The following is a 22,176-nucleotide window of genomic DNA, read 5'->3' on the forward strand; positions in this document are numbered from 1 at the left end:
ATGTATTTGTGTGTATTGTTGGTACAAGGTAAACTCTGTGTTCATGTGTTTTGAAACGCCCTCTCTCTGCATGAGCCCTGAACACCAGAACACCGTGGGTGCTGAATTGGGCTCTTACACATCCGTTTCTGTTTTTTTTTTTAAACTACTGCAATTTGTATTTGTTCGTTCAGGTGCAGGACAAAGGAAAGGTCGGTTCAGTGTTGCTGTCTGTGAGACATGGCTCTCTGCATGCGCACTGAACACGCATATTTGTATTTCAATGCTTTAAACTCTTTTGAATATTTAAATTGGCAAGCGGCAAGGCTTAAAAACAAGTGAAAATTATAGTGATGGGAAGTTCGATTCTTTTCCGCTAACCGGTTCTTTTTGGACGGTTAAATAAACAGGTTGAAAAAAACGGTTCATCGGTTCTTTCACGCTCGACGTAATGACGTCATTGGCAATGACGTTATGGCGTCACGTCTATCAAACATTCAAATATATAAAGTCAGTAATCATAACTTTAGTCAGTTAAAACCTCATAATCATGAAAAGTTTACATTTGAGTTTTGCAACAACACCTAAATACAGTAACAGCAATAATGTGCATATGAGGGTTTAAGTCTTGAAGATATAAAGTAAATAAATTAGGTGTCATCAGCGCAGAAACCATGATCCACTTACTAAACATAATCCGTTGCGATGTATTTGTTATTAAATGAACTTACGTTTCGCCAGATTGCCCTTCATCCAAGCCCTCGAAATACCTGCGCTCATAACATTACTAGTACAGAATCAGAATCAATCACCAAAAGAATCCCTTCGGTTCAGACATGCTGTGAGTCAGTTGGCTTCACGCTGAATCGCGCATGCGCAGTATCATCAGTTCATCGGTTCTCAATTCGGACGCGTCCGACAGAAACGATTCTCGGTTGAGTGTACTGATGATCCGAAAAACGATGCAACCGGTTCTTGACTCGAGAACGAGAATCGCTCTAACCGGCACATGCTGCAGTTCAGTGTCATCAGCTGCTCTACTCGTGTTCATGTTCTGTTTACTACAAACTCAATTTGTGAATGTTTCATCATTAACTATAAATACAGTACAGATATCTCATAAATCATCTCTTATTCCTATTAAACATAAGAGTCTTTAGAGTCTCAATTATTGTCCAACTTCCCTGAAAACCCATTTGGCCTATACATTATATACAATATACAGATTGGAAACATTAATCTAAAAAAAAAAATTAAAAAAAATAAAATAAAATATAGTTATTTTATCACACTTTCCGATGTTTAACAAAATACTTACAAAATTACACGCATGCGCAGTATCATCAGTTCATCGGTTCTCAATTCGGACACGTCCGACAAAACGATTCTTGGTTGAGTGTACTGGTGATCCGAAAACCGAAGCAACCGGTTCTTGACTCGAGAACTGCTCCAGCAGTGGGCGTGTTCGTTCATTATCTGGCTCGGCTCAGTGTTCATCTTCAGTTTGGTCTTCACAGCATTTCATTCAGTGTACTGTTTGAGTAAATGGATTACCCCGGATTATTGGTTTATTCTGACTCAGAGGGAGTGTCAATCACGTTAAAAAAGTTAACAGCTTAAGTGATTTGTGGATTTATGCTTATTGGAGACGTGAACCGTTTCAAACGATTCAGTTCGATTTGGTGAACTGTTTCAACCAGTTCACTAAGAAGAACCGGTTGAATTGAACGACCGAATCACGAACACGAATCGGCCATCACTAGAAAATTATAAGCTTTCGTGATGACATTCAGCAATGGCCTGTCAACTGTCCTAATCATCTTTTTAGGCTGGCCTCAACCAGACGGTTGAGATCGCCGGGGGCCCCCCTCAGCCATGGGCCCTTATAATAGTAAAAACCTTTCAACCCACTTGCGACGGCCCTGTCCATATAATTTGTGCTGTTATTGATGGGAAAAATGTTTACTTATAGTAGTATTTGTAACAGTATATCAAGACTACAAAGTTACCGCAGTTTATCACAGCACATGTCTGCTTTTTTTGTTTTAAAGACATTTGTCATTACTTGTCTTTCCATAGACTGATGACCGGCTGGAGAGTGAGACAACAAAGTAGCTGCTTAGTCTTTGGATGTAAGCTTGATTCTTGAATTAAGTACATTTTCCTTACCTATCTGCAAATTATAATTATTATTATTATTATTATATGCTTACATATCATTTTATTGTGATGTAAAACTAATGAGCAGATGGTATTTCAGCCATCTGTTCCATATTAATGTATTATTTGTGAGTCTTTATACGTCTGAGATTAAATGATAGAAGCATTTGGAATAGATCTCTGACCTTTTGGCTGTCAGAATCACTGAAGGTCAAGCCGAAATAGTCCTTTTCCAACAAGTTTAGATGTTCACACACCAGGTCCAGGAGAACCTGCCCCTTACATTGCTTCTGCAAAAATAACAAAACACAAATATGGAAGGGATAAACATACATATAAATTATGCAATTAGCAGACAGTGCAAACAATAACCATGTTTATAAGATGTTTATATTTGATGATCTGGTCCTAATAAAATATTAATTCCACTCTCCGTCACGTTGCAATAATAAGAACAGAAAAATTTTATATAGTAATTCATTCATCCCCTTTTAAGAAAACATTACTGTTCCAATGACAAGCTGTTGTACCCAAAAAGGTGCAATTTTGTCCCCTTTTTTCTGACGCTTCCCCCTCTGTGATTTTTACAGCATGGTAGATGCATAAAATTGGATAATACTGCCATCATATCAGACTGCTGCTGCTAGGGGCGCATGCTTCCCCCTTTACAATCACAGCTGCTTAAACATTTTAAGAACATACTTGTTGCACATCCTCTTTTGCTTAACTTTGGGTGACGCTCCCACCCCCCACCTTAATGTGCTTTTTCAGCATGTAATATTTAAATTGAATGATATACAAACTGACATCGTATTAGGCTGCTGCTGCTAGGGGTGTATGCTTCCCCCATACAGTTCTCTCAAATATTTTGCATAAGCAGCTAAGCAACATGCTTGTTGTATGCTTCTCTCCGAGTTTGTGTGATGCTTCCCCCATAAATATAGTATCAAGCAACATTTCTCATTGCTGGCCATTCAAATTGCATCAGTTGTGTTGGGGAGTTTTGGCATATGGTTGTTTTGGGGGTTTGTCTTGCTGCTTTCCCCGCTCTGTCCAAGCATGGCTGCATGGACAGGCGTGTGGAGTGTTGCCCAGAACATAACCATACCGCCAACACTAACTGTATGCAATTATAATTGTCATTAAATATACTTGACTGAAGTGGTCCTGATTGAAATCGAGCATCGCGTTAGTTCAGTCAGGTCATGATAGTCATGCTTGCATCAGCTGACAGTCAGCTGTTCCTGATGTGTACCAATCCAGTCTCGACACCTATCACCTGCGGTCTATTTAAGTTCCCATTATTCAGTGTCTCTCCATCGCATTGCTGCTTGCAATTAACTCCCTCCTCCAACCCCAACTCCACCAACTAAACCTGTAATCTGATCTAACTTGTTCTTTCTTTACAGTGACTTCATTGGAAGCAGTCTCCATGACATTTTGTTTTCAACTCATGTAATTGAGAATTGTAATTATGTATGCTTATAATGGTTCTGTTCTGTACCCCAGGGGGGTTTGTCTTGCTGCTTTCGCCGCTCTGTCCAAGCATGGCTGCATGGACAGGCGTGTGGAGTGTTACCCAGAACATAACCATACCGCCAACACTAACTGTATGCAATTATAATTGTCATTAAATATACTTGACGGAAGTGGTCCTGATTGAACTTTGAACTAGTTCATGTAGAAAGTGAAAAACTAATGGAATGCATAGTCGATATAAAAAACTGGATGAGGAGTCATTTCTTACTGCTACATTCTGAAAAAATTTATTTATAGGACCTAAAAACTCTGCATGTAATAACCTAAAACACTGTTTAAGACTTGATGGCTGCTCTGTCAATTCTTCGTCATCAGTTAGGAACCTAGGTGTGCTATTTGATCGCAATCTTTCCTTAGAAAGCCGTTTCTCGCATTTGTAAAACTGCATTTTTTCCATCTCAAAAGTATATCTAAATTATGGCCTATGCTCTCAATGTCAAATGCAGAAATGTTAATCCATGCATTTATGACCTCAAGGTTAGCTTATTGTAATGCTTTATTGGGTGGTTGTTCTGCATGCTTAGTAAACAAACTACAGCTTGTCCAAAATGCAGCAGCAAGAGTTCTTACTAGAACCAGGAAGTATGACCATATTAGCCAGGTCCTGTCAACCCCGCACTGGCTCCCTTCCAAACATTGTATAGATTTTAAAATATTGCTTATTAATTATAAAGCGCTAAATGGTTTTGCACCTCAGTATTTGAATGAGCTCCTTTTACATTATAATCCTCTATGTACGCTACGTTCTCAAAAATCAGGCAATTTGATAATACCTAGAATATCAAAATCAACTCCGGGAGGCAGATCCTTTTCCTATTTGGCGCCTAAACTCTGGAATAACCTACCTAACATTGTTTGGGAGGCAGACACACTCTTGCAGTTTAAATCTAGATTAAAGACCCATCTCTTTAAACTGGCTTACAAATAACATACTAATATGCTTTTAATATCCAAATCCGTTAAAGGATTTTTAGGCTGCATTAATTAGGTAAACCGGAACCGCAAACACTTCCCATAACACTCTATGTACTTGATACATCATTAAAAGAATGGCATCTAAGCTAATATTTGTCTGTTTCTTTCTTATTCCGAGGTCACCCTTGCCACCAGATCCAGTCTGTATCCAAATCAGAGGGCCAATGCAGTCGCCCGGATCCAGTACGTATCCAGACCAGATGGTGGATCAGCACCTAGAAAGGACCTCTACTGCCCTGAAAGACAGCGGAGACCACGACAACTAGAGCCCCAGATACAGATCCCCTGTAAAGACCTTGTCTCAGAGGACCACCAGAACAAGACCACAGAAAACAGATGATTCTTCTGCACAATCTGACTTTGCTGCAGCCTGGAATTGAACTACTGGTTTCGTCTGTTCAGAGGAGAAACCTTGTTTCTCCCAAGGTTTTTTTTTCTCCGTTCTTACACCGATGGAGTTTTGGTTCCTTGCTGCTGTCGTCTCTGGCTTGCTTAGTTGGGGTCACTTCATCTACAGCGATATCCTTGACTTGATTCCAAATAAATGCACAGACACTATTTAACTGAACAGAGATGACATCACTGAATTCAATAATGAACTGCCTTTAACTATCATTTTATTTTTCTAATGAATGTTGTTCAGTTGCTTTGACGCAATGTATTTTGTTTAAAGCGCTATATAAATAAAGGTGACTTGACTTGACTACTGGTTATCATCTAAGGCCCCAGCCACTCAGAGACGGGTTTCTGTGAAAACGCACAATTTTTTTATCGGATAGGTGTTTTTTTCAACACGGATATGGCTTTTCGGAAGGTGAAACCACAATTTTTTGAAATCGGGTACCAGAGTGGATAAATTAAAAAATGCCGTCTTTGCGTTTTCATGTGGACGGGGCCATCCGTATATTTTCTGAAATGATGATGTCATCAGCCCAAGTCTCGCCCCTAGTCAGACACCTCTACATCATGTAACAGCACCAAAAACATGAACACACGCTAAATGAATGACTTTTTATTAACTAACATTAACACAGATAAATAAATTCATTGTTCAATATTTGTTTGTGTACCACGCGCAAAGTTTATGTGCAGAGTCCATGTCTTCTCTGTTTTTAGTGTATCTCTGTGGCAGAATTACAGTGCCACATGCTGGTCTGGCATGTATACTACATCATGTTGTGGTTTCGATTGGACTGGGTTAAGCTCCGGCTTCGTGTGGATGTAGCCTAAGATAAATCACTTATAGTGCAAAAAAGAATTAATTACATTTGGTAATCCCTGAAATGCAAACAAGTTCTTTAGAAACCATCTATTGAATCTATATCTATAGATGTACCAAAAGATTCACTGATTAGCCATTAAGATGAGTTAGATTAAATATGTATTAAATGTATTAAACTGAATGAGAAGACAGGCAAATTAGATGTTTGATATTAAGAGCTTTATGAAAGGCACTTATTGTACTTTGAATAAAACATTTATATAGATGAAACAATTATTTTGTGTAGTGGAAAGGATACTTTGTGATTGTGTGTACTCTACAAAGACAATTGAAAATACTCTGAAATGTCTGAAAAACGTATTCTGTTACTAATGTAAGCTTGGTTCCCTAAAATACATGAACGAGTACTGCATCTACTAAGATGCTATGGGAAAATAATTTTTCTCATAATTCTGAAGCCTTTTCAGTAATGCAGTGTAACTGCACAGCCATTGGTTCATGCAATGAAATAAAAGATGAACCAATGGCTCGGTTGAACAAAGCGGTCATCATCTCAGTTCAGTTTAAATAGTGTCTGTGCAATCATTTGCAATCAAGTCAATGACATCAGTGTAAATGAAGTAACCCCAACTAAGCAAGCCAGAGGTGACAGCGGCAAGGAAACAAAACTCCATGGGTGACAGAAAAGAGAAAAAAACTTTGGGAGAAACCAGGCTCAGTCAGGGGGGCAGTTCTCCTGTAACCAGATGAAACCAGCAGTACAATTCCAGGTTGCAGCAAAGTCAGATTGTGCAGAAGAATCATCTGTCTTGTCTCGGTGGTCGTCTGTGACAAGGTCTTTACAGGGGATCTGTATCTGGGGCTCTAGTTTTCTTGGTCTCCACTGTCTTTCAGGGCTGAAGAGGTCCTTTCAAGGTGCTGATCCACCATCTGGTCTGGATACGTACTGGATCCGGGTGACTGCAGTGACCCTCTAACTTGGATACAGACAGGATCTGGTGGCTATGGTGACCTCAAAATAAGAGAGAAACAGACTAATATTAGCGTAGATGCCATTCTTTTAATGATGTAGCAAGTACATCAGGGGTTATGGGAAGTATAACACTTCCTGTTTGTTGTTGGCACCTGTACTGCGTTTGAGCTCCGTCACTATAATCTTTTCATTGACTATTTTTATCTTAAAAATCAATTTTATACACCATCATTTCCATTTATATAATGTGTGAATATATCCTCTATTGTATTCTACAACAAAAACAATCAGAGCGCTGGAATCATCCCAGGCTGACGCTCACAAGTCCGGGGTAAGTATACAGCGTGCTGTTAACAGTCCCACCACGACTACTCCGTGTGTTTCTCTGCAAAGGTGCACCCAGGACGCGATCTTCCCAGATGTCCTTCACTCTAGCGCTGGGACACCATGGACCCTGGGTGCATCCACACCGGAGGACACGAGCCAGGCCCCGGGCAACGACTTCTCCACCTCTGGTCTTTGAGATCTCCACCCGGAACCGGTAAGCTCCCCTCCGCGAGGCGGGATGCGACGCTGTGATCATCGGAGACTCCATCCATGCTACGTTAGCCGAAGGTAAAGTGCAAACTCATTGTTTCGCCGGTGCTCATGTTCTCGATGTTTCTGCGCAGATATCAGCGATCATGAAGGACAAGGAGAGCCCCAGAGCGGTCGTGCTTCACGTCACAACACTGCGGCAGACGGAGACACTGAAGAAGGACTTCAGGAGCCTGATCGAGACAGTTCGCAGCAACACGCCCGCGGCGACAATCATCATGTAAGGACCACTGCACATGTATCGATGAGGACACGAAAGGTTCAGTAGACTTTTTGCTTTAAATGAATGGTTGTTGTCATGGTGTAAAGAACAGAAAGTGTTATTTTTAAATAACTGGAATCTTTTTTGGGAGCGTCCTAGGCTGTTTCACGCTGATGGGATTGCACCCCAGCAGAGTCGGACCGGAGCTGCTCTCTGACAACATCTCCAGGACACTTCGCTCCATGTGACTAATCTCAAATAACTATTATGATGACTTTTGTTCCACCCGCTTAAATGATAAAAGTACTTGCGCTGTACAATCTATTAAGACTGGGTCTGTTCCCCTAATAGTGAGGACAAAAAATATAAATTTAATGTAGGATCTAGAAAAAAATCTTATCGCGATTAAACCAGAAACATGTAAAGTAAATGAACAAAAACAATTTTTAAAGTTTTGGCTCACAAATGTTAGATCACTCACACCCAAAGCAGTTATTGTAAATGAAATGATCACAGATATTAGTTTTGATGTACTCTGCTGGACTGAAACCTGGCTAAAACCAAATGATTATTTTGGTCTAAATGAGTCCACTCCACCAAACTACTGTTAGAAGCATGAGCCCCGTCAGACTGGTCGGGGAGGAGGTGTTGCAACAATATATAGTGATATTCTCAATGTTACCCAGAAAACAGGATACAGGTTTAACTCATTTGAAATACTTCTGCTTAATGTTACACTGTCAGACATGCAAAAGAAACCTAATGTATCTCTTGCTCTGTCTACTGTGTATAGATTACCAGGGCCGTATACAGAATTCCTAAAAGAATTTGCAGATTTCCTCTCAGACCTTCTGGTTACAGTTGATAAGGCGCTAATCATGGGAGATTTTAATATTCACGTTGATAATACAAATGATACATTAGGACTTGAGTTTACTGACCTAATAAACTCTTTTGGAGTCAAGTAAAATGTCACCGGGCCCACTCATCGTTTTAATCATACACTAGATTTAATTATATTGCATGGAATCGATCTTACTGATATAGATATCGTACCTCAAAGTGATGATGTTACAGAACATTTCCTTGTATCGTGCATGCTGCGTATCACTGATATTAACTATATGTCTCAGCGTTACCGTCTGGGCAGAACTATTGTTCCAGCCACCAAAGACAAATTAGCCTGCCTGATCTATCTCAACTGCTATTTGAACCCAAAAATACACATGAACTAGACTGAATGACTAACGACATGGGCACTATTTTCTCTAATACATTAGAAGCTGTTGCCCCCATCAAATTGAAAAAGGTTAGAGAAAAACATACTGTGCCATGGTATAACAGTAATACTCACTCTCTCAAGAAAGTAGATCGTAGTCTTGAACGCAAATGGAGAAAAACTAACTTGGAAGTTTTTAGAATTGCATGGAAAAACAGTTAAGTACAGCTATAGACAGGCTCTAAAAACTGCTAGGGCAGAGCATATACACAAACTCATAGAAAATAACCAAAACAATCCAAGGTTTTTATTTAGCACAGTGGCTAAATTAACAAATTACCAGACACCACCTGATTCAAATATTCCACCAACGTTTAATAGTAATGACTTTATGAATTTCTTCACTGATAAAATAGATAACATTAGAAATAAAATAGAGAATGTAGATTCTACAGCGTCTAACACTTCAGTTTCATGCATCGTACCCAAAGATAAATTGCAGTGCTTTACAAATATAGGACAGGAAGCGCTAAATAAACGTATCACTTGTATCTAAACTAACAACATGTTTATTAGATCCTGTACCCACTAAATTACTGAAAGAGTTTTTACCTGTAGCCGAAGAACCGCTTCTCAATATCATTAACTCGTCGTTATCTTTAGGTCACCTCCCAAAACCATTCAAGCTGGCAGTTATTAAGCCTCTTATTAAGAAACCAAAACTAGATCCTAGTGAACTGGCAAATTAAAGGCCTATTTCAAATCTTCCATTTATGTCTAAAATTTTAGAAAAAGTTGTGTCTGCTCAATTGAGCACCTTCCTGCACAAAAATTATCTGTATGAAGAATTTCAGGCTGCATCTCATTTCTAGTCTTACTTGATCTCAGTGCTGCGTTTCGACACCATAGATCAGGGATCCTCATATCTGGACCACGAGATCCACTTTCCTGCGGAGTTTAGCTCTAACACTAATTGAACACACCTGAGCATGCTAATCAATGCCAATCTGTGTCTTTGGGATCATTAGAAAATCACAAGCAGGTGTCTTTGATCAGGGGTGAAGCTAAACTCTGCAGCGCATTGGACCTCCAGGGTAAGATTTGGGGAAGGGGGCCATAGATCATGACATACTCATAGATCGATTACAAAACTATACAGGTATTCAAGGGCAGGCTCTAAGATGGTTTAGATCCTAGCTGTCCGATCGCTACCATTTTGTTTACTTAAATGGGGAGTCATCTAATTTATCATCAGTAAAATATGGAGTGCCACAAGGATCCGTCCTAGGTCCCCTTCTATTTTCAAAATACATGTTGCCCCTTTGTAATATTATTAAAAAATACGGAATAAGCTTCCACTGTTATGCTGATGATACTCAGCTATATATCTCAATGAGACCAGATGAAATTTCTAAATTATCTAAGCTAACAGAGTGTGTTAAAAATGTTAAAGATTGGATGACAAATACTTTTCTCCAATTGAATTTGGATAAGACAGAGATATTAATTATTGGACAAAAAAACACTACACAGAATTTTGTAGATTACAATCTGCAACTAGATGGATGTACAGATGGTGGACAGCCTACTGTAATTCAGTTGCGTGTTAAAATCATTCACGAAACTACCGCCAGGTGGTGCAAAGGGACAGATTGCGAAATGAATGTAATTGTAAAAGGAGATAAAAGAAGGAATTAAATCAACAATAACATTATGATATAACATTGTAAAATGTAAAAAAAAAAAAAAACATAAAAAAATGTACAATTTGTTAATTTCAAATTGTAGGATAGTCTTAGGCTACAGTCTACTAAACAAAAATTAAAAGAAGACCTTTACACACAGGATCATATGCATGCTATTTTTTATTAAACAGTAAATAAATATAAGGCCTATGTGTATATGCCTAAATGTTTTCATTTCATTTTCATTTAGTTTCATTCTTGGTTTAAAAAAAAAAAAAATCTTCAGGTTCATCATGAACATTTAGCAATATTTAGTATTAACTCTGTTATTATTCTTGATTTTTTTCCAAACTACCAACACTTTGCATTTTTCATATTCACTGGAAACAGCAGTCGTTTATGGAAGCATATGGGTATCAATATTCAATTTGGAATGTAATATGCAAAATGACAATGCAATATGTAAAATGGTAATGCATTTCTGTATTTTCATTTACATTTTCCAATACATTTTTGCAACGTTTGGTGCAAAATGAAAATGAAAATTAAATTACATAATTTTCATTTGCCATTTCATACACCAGTTTTAATATGTAAAATTAATACTAGTTTTAAAATTTTAAAGTTGCAAAATGAAAATGAAATTGTATTACAGAAATGATTAGATATGTATAACATGTTTAAGAAAAAACTGTGGCAAAATTATCATTTAAATGCTATTTTCCTTAAATGCATTAACACTCACAGTCAAGACACTTACGATTGCATTTTCATTCAATGTCCCGTAATGAATGTAGCAAAATTCAATGTCCACATTGAAAATGCATTCCAAGGCGATCACGTATCCGCCCCCTCCCACCATGTCAATTACTGCATGAACAAGGCAGGGCTTGCAGAAGGTCACAGACTCAAATCTCAAGAAGAGGATTCAAGTGAGAGAACATGGATAAGACCGTTGGTCCGTGTACGTTTTGATCATTTCGGTTTATGGGTTCAATATTTCATTCCCACTTGTGGGCAGAGCTGAAACGCTGCTTTCTTCTGATTGGTCGAATCGCTCCACCTTCAGCCTGGGTTTTTCATTCTTGCATGCAGAATAAGAGTCAGTGCGAGTGAAGCACTATAATGTCTGAAACTACACTCACTGTTAATTAGCATAATATTTGAATCAGATGATGCTGGCCACATAATTCGTGCTGCTGCGACTTGCAAGAGACCCCGTTAAATTATTTCTAGGTTATAGTATTGTATAAATATTGTCCCACTGATAAAAACAGTGCAAGTAGTTCTGTCTCCTTGGATAAAAATGAAGTGAGTAGTTCTTATAATGTAGCTTCTGTCATGATGATTTATGACTTTGACCTTTGACCTTTTGACAGGTTGAACTTCCGGTGACCTTATGATGGATGGGCGGGACAAATTTTATTTATTTTTTTATTTTATATTTAAGAGAGCAGAAAGGAGGTGTTTTTAGAGAGCTGAAGGTCCCTGTGCTTGCACGCCACAGTGCACACTCGTCCGAGTTTACTAACCAATCATAATATCTTCAAAGCCATTTGTTAATTAAAACCACAGTATCTAACGCGGGAGTACCATGTTTTTGACAGTTTTCTGACGGTTCACCTATGAATTACGGTTGGTGCGTGGCTAGCATCTCTTGTACCCCATCTCTCTCCCTCTCAGTCATTCATTCGTCTCCAAGTCTTATTTTCTTCTTTTAATGAATATAAACACATTATACATTCACAAACAATATAAAACAAAACATTTACAATAGGTTTGTTCATCACTAAAAATATACATTTTACCAGGATCGGGGAAAAAATTTCCATCTTTATATCATATCTTTTTCAAAAAGCTGTTTAATTATTTATTTTAACCGTACACCTACAGTACCACCACACAATAAAATGCTGCATGGACGTACATTTTTAATAAAATTTATTTTTTTAAGCGATCTGATTTATGACTACCCTATATAAATTTAACCATAAACCACACGTACCTTGTTAGATCACTACAATATCCATGCCACTATACAAATTTGTATTCTGAAAAAAACATATAAACAACCGGACATACGCGCGGACATATCAAGTTAAAAAGAGACTTATCTCTATTTTAAACAATATGAAAAAATAAATAAAATATAAAATTATATATGACGGCATGTTACTAAACCGGAACATACATTTTAAACAAGTATTCATCATGTTCATAAAACACATTGCAGTAACAGACATGTTACTAAACCAAAGCAAATCATTTATCATTCATTTTTTAATCATGTATTCAACCAATACTTATACAACATATACAAACACGTTTTAAACACATTTTAAACAAAAACTAAACATAAATTCAGCCTTCTCAAAATTACAGACATGTACAATCATGCTGATCACATATTATGGATATTCAGACTTTTAGCCATTAATACGTTTTAGGATAATGAAAAACACCGACGTCTGAGGGATGCCAAAATATCTCCAGTCCCACAAAACCCAATCAGACTCCAGGGTTAAATAATATGGAAATAAATAATTATATAATGACATCAGACTACTAAAGCAATTCATTAAACAAAAAAAGTATTCAACATTTAAGTTAATTAAACTTATAAAACACACCATACTTCTTTTTTTTAAAAGATAACTTATTTTAAATGTGATCGCATAGTATATACAATAAACATTTCTGATGAAACATATAAAAAAAATATCCCTTACATTGTTAGACCGGTGAGAGATGTCCAAACATGAATGAAATATCCCCAAAATAAAATTTACATCTTAAAAAAATAAAATAAAAATGAATAAATCATAAACAGAATCTCACAGGTCCTCATAGTGAAATGTATGTGAGACCTGAGAGGCTGCTTCACACACACCCCGCGCAGGCGAGGGTGGAGTTCCAGACCGCATGATCTAAGTCAATGGTGTACATTATTTCAAAGCTAACATTTAATGTAATGTTTTATAATAATCAGTACCCCCAGTACATCTGATGTCCGTTGATTCTTAATTCAACAAAATGATGATATATATTACCTAAAATATTTTTTATTTTTATATAATATTATATAATAAAAAATTATTTATATCATATTATATCATATCATATATATGATTATATTATATTAGATGCATCATGCATTAATCACTTTAGATTCTTTAAAGTTCTTATTTTTAGCACCATCTTCAAAGTTTTCATACCATCTCTCTCTCTCTCTCTCTCTCTCTCTCTCTCACTCACACACACACACACTCTCTCTCTCTCTCTCTCTCTCTCTCCCTCTCTCTCTCTCTCAAACACACACACACACACACACACACTCTCTCTCTCTCTCTCTCACACACGCACACACACACACAAACACACACACTCTCTGTCTCTTACACACACACACACACACTCTCTCTCTCTCTCTCACACACACACACACAGACATACACACACAATGAAACATGATGCCAAAGTCTTTCTGTATGTTTTAAAAATAAAAAATAAAAAATATTGATTTTGCTTTAAATCTATACTGAGGAGCTTGTTTGTTTGTCAAAGTATAGACTGTGAAGTTTGGATGAAGTTGTTTTATCTTTTAGAAGAAAGATCCTCGATCGTATTCAACCATTAAAGATGGTTCAGGAAAGAACCATTCAACCATTAAAGATGGTTCAGGAAAGACCCACGCATCCTAGAGATGTAATTTATGTGCGTTGCTACGGTCGTAAACCTTTCACATATCTACGGTACTTTCAGACACAGAGCAGGAAAGACATTTGCAGGCCCTCTGTTTAGCCATCCCAAAATACCTCCATTTAAAAGCAAAAATATTAAAATGACCGCCTGTACATCTAACAGGCTGTAGTTCTATTTTATATATTTTGTATTAAAAGTACTATCCATATTATATTCCTTATTTAAAACAATATATTTAACCGACAGTATCCCCCCAACGTGTGTTTTCCATCGGTTGTTTGCCCTTCAGCCTTATTACGTACTGCTTTTCATTTAGCCTACTGTAAGATCCCTTTACAATAGTGTAATGAAAGTTAACTTTTCTTAAAGTTTATAGATGTATTTTACTGTATCCCCATCCTTCTATCCTGTAGATTTTATGCGTACTGTAAAATAACAAATATACATCTTGCTTAAAGTCAGTCAAATAATTACACCTACAATTTGAAACGTGTTTAAACACATTATGTGTCACTAAAGCAAGGCACACCGTCTATCGTCTTATTTTTTTTAAATAACCCGATGACCGGCATCGTCTCTTCATATAATTTATGCACCCCTAATGCTTTTCTCTCCAGAGAGGAAAACCCTTTCTCTTTGGATATGTTTGGCAGAAACATAATTTCTACATCAGAACTTTTTTTAAATGTACGACTGAACTTTTCTCATTCGACAGAAATACTATTTTCAAATTATTTACCCAGCCTATAACACTCGGTGTAAATGTTCTTACCTAGAACTGAAAACATACGCTTTGACTATTTTGTAGGCATCGTGTAATGTTAAATGGTTTACTAAAAAAAAAAAAAAACTAACGTTTAAAATGCATATAGAATTCAGAATACAATTGTTAAAGTATTTTATTTTTTTTTTTTGTTAAATGTTGATTTGTAAATGATATTTTTATTACTCCGTTAGATTTAGTCATCGTGTTCGGATAGCCGATGACACAATTCACATTTTTATTTTTATAACTCTCTCGTGGGAAAGAGAGCAGGTGAGCACATTCTATTCATTTAAGAAAAACTATTAAACATTAGACCTAACTTTTTTATTATTTTGACAAAACACGACAGGACGACATTAAACAATGTTATCAGTTCCTACGGCCATCTTCTTCGATTTAAATAAAGCAACATCTCTAGTGTACGTGTGTATGTGCTAAACCTCTTTGCTTCTCCACTTCTCCAGATTTTTAGATGGGCTACCGTTGTAATACAAACACATTTGAGAACTACGATATTCTCACTTTTGTAACGGTTATAGAAAAATGGCGTACACACTTTCGCATTTCATAATTCAGTGATTTTAGCTGTAATGGTCACATAAGACAAAAATTGTCAATGTGTGAATCGTAAACATGTATAATTTTATTTATGTATTTATTTTTACCAGAGATAGTCGACCGATCTGTTGACACGTTGTTTTGCAGTTTTCTGATGAAGAGTTTTCTCTGACTGCGGTCAAACATACACTGCCTGTTCACAGGAATTTTACAGCATAACAATATCGCCCCTACATCTAGAGCTCTTGTTCATATAGAATATTGAAGTGCAAGAATATAGTGTTTTATATAAAAGTGCAGAGTAAGTAAAGCTATGATATACAGTGTAGTTGTTATATACGTACAATATCGATCCGAGTATATACAGAATATAAATATAAATGCAATGTAGGGATGGTATGTACATTATGAACAGAGCAATGAAGGATTATATATACATTATGAACAGCAGGAACGTGAGAACGGCGGTAATAAATACAGTCGAATGAGTGTGCAAAAGTATTGTTGAACGATGTATTATACGCAAAAAACAGTAGTGCGATGATATTTTTTGTAGAAATAGTTTACTGTGCTTGTACATTAACAACTTTAGACAGTTTATGGTGTAATAGCTTTAACCATGTGCAGTTTCTTAGCGCAATGTGATGAGAAAGTGTGTGGTTTACAGTTCGCTGCGGCGTGATGAGATCTAGCGAAGTCAAGAAAATCTCGCAATTTTAGGGCGAAAGCGTTAGAACAAATTTGTCTATGTGGTGTTAGGCTATATTGAACTCACGGTCATTATAAAGTTTTGTATGTTTATTTTCATTTCAACATATTAATGAATGCTGTTACAGATTTTGTCTTAGTAACGCGTAATACAACAGTTTGGGCTGTTTGAGTAACACCGTCGTCTCCGTCTCCGATGCTTGAAGTTTTCACCGCTTACAGGCACCCCACTAACCTAAACCTGTAACTCTATCATAATTATTTAAAATAACTATAAACTTCATGCGTGGCACCTATGTAACTGACTAAAACTAATATGTAAGCTAAACAAAACATTTGCCGTGGTGAAAAACACTTCACATAACACCGTACTTTCTACATCATTAGAAGAATGGCATCTACGCTAATATTTGTCTGTTTCTCTCTTGTTCCGAGGTCACCGTGGCCACCAGATCCAGTCTGTATCCAGATCAGAGGGTCACTGCAGTCACCCGGATCCAGTACGTATCCAGACCAGATGGTGGATCAGCACCTAGAAAGGACCTCTACTGCCCTGAAAGACAGTGGAGACCAGGACAACTAGAGCCCCAGATACAGATCCCCTGTAAAGACCTTGTCTCAGAGGACCACCAGGACAAGACCACAGGAAACAGATGATTCTTCTGCACAATCTGACTTTGCTGCAGCCTGAAATTGAACTACTGGTTTCGTCTGGTCAGAGGAGAACTGGCCCCCCAACTGAGCCTGGTTTCTCCCAAGGTTTTTTTCTCCATTCTGTCACCGATGGAGTTTCGGTTCCTTGCCGCTGTCGCCTCTGGCTTGCTTAGTTGGGGTCACTTCATCTACAGCGATATCATTGACTTGATTGCAAATAAATGCACAGACACTATTTAAACTGAACGGAGATGACATAACTGAATTCAATGATGAACTGCCTTTAACTATCATTTTGCATTATGGAGACACTGTTTTCCAAATGAATGTTGTTCAGTGCTTTGACGCAATGTATTTTGTTTAAAGCACTATATAAATAAAGGTGATTGATTGATTGATTGATTGAAAAAATTAAATGAATTAATAGATGTCAGAAACTGCTCGCCTAGCGTTTTTCTTAAAGAAGAGCGGGTTATTTAGACGTGACAGCGCAGTTACAGTTGTAGCGCGTTTTCCGGATCAGACCTTAAGCACGATGAATGACTAAAACGGTCAAAATCATCCCGCCTCTCACTTACATGAACGACTTATCAACAGCGGTTTATTTATTGAAGTACTGTTTAGAGATGCATACGATGAAAATACCACATCCATGACATCCATGACTTTTAATGTCTAACTTTAGTGTAGTAGATGGGTTTGTATTAAGTATAAGAGTCATAACAGAAGATGGTAAGGCTCATTTTAAAAGTCGAGGCAGTGGCTATTATTTGTCTTTGTGACACAGGTAGACCAGAAAAAGCTCTAAAGTGCATCACAATCTCAGTTTAAACACTCTCTTGACAATCATTTAATCATCTTGTACCCTATTTTGTTCATGTTTTTGTCTGTTTGACCAAACTCTGAGAATAGTCTTTATCTAAAAAACAATGAAAAAGATACACGGCTGGTGGGCCAGATCAACATTAAAAGTTTTCACAATAGTTTAGAAAAGTGGATTTCACTATTAGGTAATTGTTATTCTGATACACATTTCCTGTATAAAAGACTATATCTATAACCTTTTCAGGTGAATGTAGTGCAATCTTAGGGATCTTATACGTAATCACGTTAAACAAGGTGACATAGTCCCTCTAACAAATCCGTCAAAAGTGGACAAAGCAGAAAAATCTCAGTGCACGGTAGATGATAATGCTTACGACCGAAGGGGAGTATGCATAGGCCTACTCTTTAATGTCGAGCGGAGATTTTGAAACAAAGTGAAGGTGGTCATCGGCTATATGAACAAGAGCTCTAGATGTAGGGGTTGATATTGTTATGCTGTAAAATTCCTGTGAACAGGCAGTGTATGTTTGACCGCAGTCAGAGAAAACTCTTCATCAGAAAACTGCAAAACAACGTGTCAACAGATCGGTCGACTATCTCTGGTAAAAATAAATAAATAAATAAAATTATACGTTTACGAGTCACACATTGACAATTTTTGTCTTATGTGACCATTACAGCTAAAATCAATGAATTATGAAATGCAAAAGTGTGTACGGCATTTTTCTATAAACATTACAAAAGTGAGAACGTCGTAGTTCTCAAATGTGTTTGTATTACAACGGTAGCCCATCTAAAAATCTGGAGAAGTGGAGAAGCAAAGATGTTTAGCACATACACACGTACACTAGAGATGTTGCTTTATTTAAATCGAAGAAGATGGCCGTAGGAACTGATAACATTGTTTAATGTCGTCGTGTCGTGTTTTGTCAAAATAATAAAAAAGTTAGGTCTAATGTTTAATAATTTTTCTTAAATGAATAGAATACGCTCAACCCTCTCTCTTTCCCACGAGAGAGTTATAAAAATAAAAATGTGAATTGTGTCATCGGATATCCGAACACAATGACTAAATCTAACGGACTAATAAAAATATCATTTACAAATCAACATTTAAAGGGGGGGGGGGTGAAATGCTATTTCATGCATACTTAGTTTTTTACACTGTTAAAGAGTTGGATTCCCATGCTAAACATGGACAAAGTTTCAAAAATTAAGTTGTACGTTTGAAGGAGTATTTTTGTTCCAAAAAAACCTCTTCCGGTTTGTCACAAGTTTCGGAAAGTTTTTTTCGAGTATGGCTCTGTGTGACGTTAGATGGAGCGGAATTTCCTTATATGGGTGCTAAGGGTGCGTCTGCCGGAAGAGCGCGCGCTCCCGTATAGCAGAGCACTGAGAGGCTGAGCACAGCCTGATCAGAGCGAGAGCCTCGCGAAAAGTCACAAAAGAAGTGTGTTTTTGGTTGCCAGGGCAAGACAACCCTGCACAGATTACCAAAAGAGAAACAGAATTAAGGGACCAGTGGATGGAGTTTATTTTTACAGAGCATCAACGGAGTTGTGCAAGTGTTTTTGTTTGTTCCCTGCATTTCGGATTTTATTTCTTAAGGATAATGCAGTCCCAACGGAAAAGGGTCACAATTGTGTGTTGGAACCACATGCGGTGAGTAAAACTGCTTCAAATATCTCTGTGTTGTTAACTTAGCTATCAGCGCGTAAGCACATCAAGTAAACTACATGCAATGTTGTCATCAAACTGCACTTTACACATGTACAGCTTAAAAAAAAAAAAAAAAAAAAAAAAGACGACATAAAGTGGAACTTTAGCCCTATTCGGACGGGACTAGTTTTACAGGGGGTCGTTAGAGAAATCTGCGTTTCACAGACGTACTTGGTGATTTTAATCCCGTCCGAATCTGCCACGTCTGTGTTTTTCTCACACAACCTCTGTGATAATTCCAGAGCAAATTACCTACCGTTTTTCAGCAAACTCAGTGATCCTCTGAGAAAACTAATCCTATCCGAATGCGAATGTCTGTGATTGCCGGTGATATTTTATTTCACAACGCGGTTCCTTGAGTGTTTTGGCCAACGTGAATTACCGTAGATGCTCTTACCGCGCGGATGTTTGATATATTTGCTTAGCGGCAAATAAATAATAATAAAAAAATAATACAAATAATAAAATCAAGAGCAAGATCGCGTAAACTGTTAATACTGGCTATTGTAATATCAGCATCAGGTAAGATTACTCACGTTCATTTATGTACTCAGTTACATAATGTTTTAATTACATTTAATTAAAAAAAAGGAAAACAAGTTAAACTAAAGGAACCACACATTAATATGGTTTTGTTATACTAGCCATTTAGTATTTATTGTGCAATCATTCTGAATGAATGCACGCATACAGAGCGCGTGATCTCTGTGACGCCCAGATGCACAAATCAGACCCTCCCACCTCTGTAATAAACACGGAGATACTAGTCCCGTCTGAATTGGTACATGAAAATCACAGACGTCAGGTGGTAAGAATCGAAACTCAAACGTAGTTTGGAAAACTAGTCCCGTCCGAATAGTGCTTTAGTCATTTTCCAAAACCGCTAAGCAAATATATACAGTTTCAGTACATACCACATAGCATACCGCCTTTGCTGATGCTGCTCTTGTTAAATTTCAGCCTCTGGATCTGTGTCACAGCTTCCACATGCTCTCAACTCAAAAGCCTACTGGCGCTTGTGATTGTTTAGCTCCGCCCACACGTCACGCCTCTAGGCGCTCGTGTTTTTCCGGGAAAAATCGGTACAGACTATCTTTCTCTTATAAATATCATAAAAATAAAGACTTTTTGGAGTTATGAAGGATGCAGTACTACTCTATAGGTACTCAAGATTAACAGGATATTGAGTGAAAACGAGCATTTCACCCCCCCTTTAACAAAAAAAAAAAATACTTTAACATTTGTATTCTGAATTCTATATGCGTTGTAAACGTTAGTTTTTTTTTTTTTTTTTGTAAACCATTTAACATTACACGATGCCTACAAAATAGTCAAAGCGTATGTTTTCTGTTCTAGGTAAGAACATTTACACCGAGTGTTATAGGCCGGGTACATAATTTAAAAATAGTATTTCTGTCGAATGAGAAAAGTTCAGTCGTACATTTAAAAAAAATTCTGATGTAGAAATTATGTTTCTGCCAAACATATCCAAAGAGAAAGGGTTTTCCTCTCTGGAGAGAAAAGCACTCGGGGTGCATAAATTATATGAAGAGACGATGCTGGTCATCGGGTTATTTAAAAAAAATAAGACGATAGACGGTGTGCCTTGCTTTAGTGACACACAATGTGTTTAAACACGTTTCAAATTGTAGGTGTAATTATTTGACTGACTTTAAGCAAGATGTATATTTGTTATTTTACAGTACGCATAAAATCTACAGGATAGAAGGATGGGGATACAGTAAAATACATCTATAAACTTTAAGAAAAGTTAACTTTCATTACACTATTGTAAAGGGATCTTAGAGTAGGCTAAATGAAAAGCACTACGTAATAAGGCTGAAGGGCAAACAACCGATGGAAAACACACGTTGGGGGGATACTGTCGGTTAAATATATTGTTTTAAATAAGGAATATAATATGGATAGTACTTTTAATACAAAATATATAAAATAGAACTACAGCCTGTTAGATGTACAGGCGGTCATTTTAATATTTTTGCTTTTAAATGGAGGTATTTTGGGATGGCTAAACAGAGGGCCTGCAAATGTCTTTCCTGCTCTGTGTCAGAAAGTACCGTAGATATGTGAAAGGTTTATGACCGTAGCAACGCACATAAATTACATCTCTAGGATGCGTGGATCTTTAATGGTTGAATGGTTCTTTCCTGAACCATCTTTAATGGTTGAATACGATCGAGGGTCTTTCTTCTAAAAGATAAAACAACTTCATCTAAACTTCACAGTCTATACTGTGACAAACAAACAAGCTCCTCAGTATAGATTTAAAGCAAAATCAATATTTTTTATTTTTTATTTTTAAAACATACAGAAAGACTTTGGCATCATGTTTCATTGTGTGTGTGTGTGTGTGTGAGAGAGAGAGAGAGAGAGTGTGTGTGTGTGTGTGTGTGAGAGAGAGAGAGAGAGAGAGAGAGAGAGAGAGGGTGTGTGTGTGTATGTGTGTGTGTGAGAGAGAGAGGGAGAGAGAACTTTCTTTTTTTTTTTTTAAGTCGTAAATTTTATTTTGGGGATATTTCATTCATGTTTGGACATCTCTCACCGGTCTAAAAATGTAAGGGATATTTTTTTATATGTATCATCAAAAATGTTTATTGTATATACTATGCTATCACATTTAAAATAAGTTATCTTTTTTTAAAAAGAAGAGTATGGTGTGTTTTATAAGTTTG

General features: G+C 37.1%; 1 protein-coding gene across 2 annotated transcripts in view; it reads right to left on the reverse strand.

The window, feature by feature from the left end:
* Positions 1 to 2,246: 2,246 nt before the first annotated feature.
* Positions 2,247 to 22,176, reverse strand: part of LOC113069352 (band 4.1-like protein 1) — a 126,005-nt gene continuing 106,075 nt past the window's right edge. For both annotated transcript variants that reach the window (XM_026242362.1, XM_026242361.1), the window contains one exon: positions 2,247 to 2,429. In XM_026242362.1, coding sequence (XP_026098147.1) covers positions 2,262 to 2,429 — 168 coding nt within the window. In that variant the 3' untranslated portion in view covers positions 2,247 to 2,261. The remainder of the gene's footprint in view (positions 2,430 to 22,176) is intronic.

Source organism: Carassius auratus, unplaced genomic scaffold (assembly GCF_003368295.1).
Source record: "Carassius auratus strain Wakin unplaced genomic scaffold, ASM336829v1 scaf_tig00001591, whole genome shotgun sequence".
NCBI lineage: Eukaryota > Metazoa > Chordata > Actinopteri > Cypriniformes > Cyprinidae > Carassius > Carassius auratus.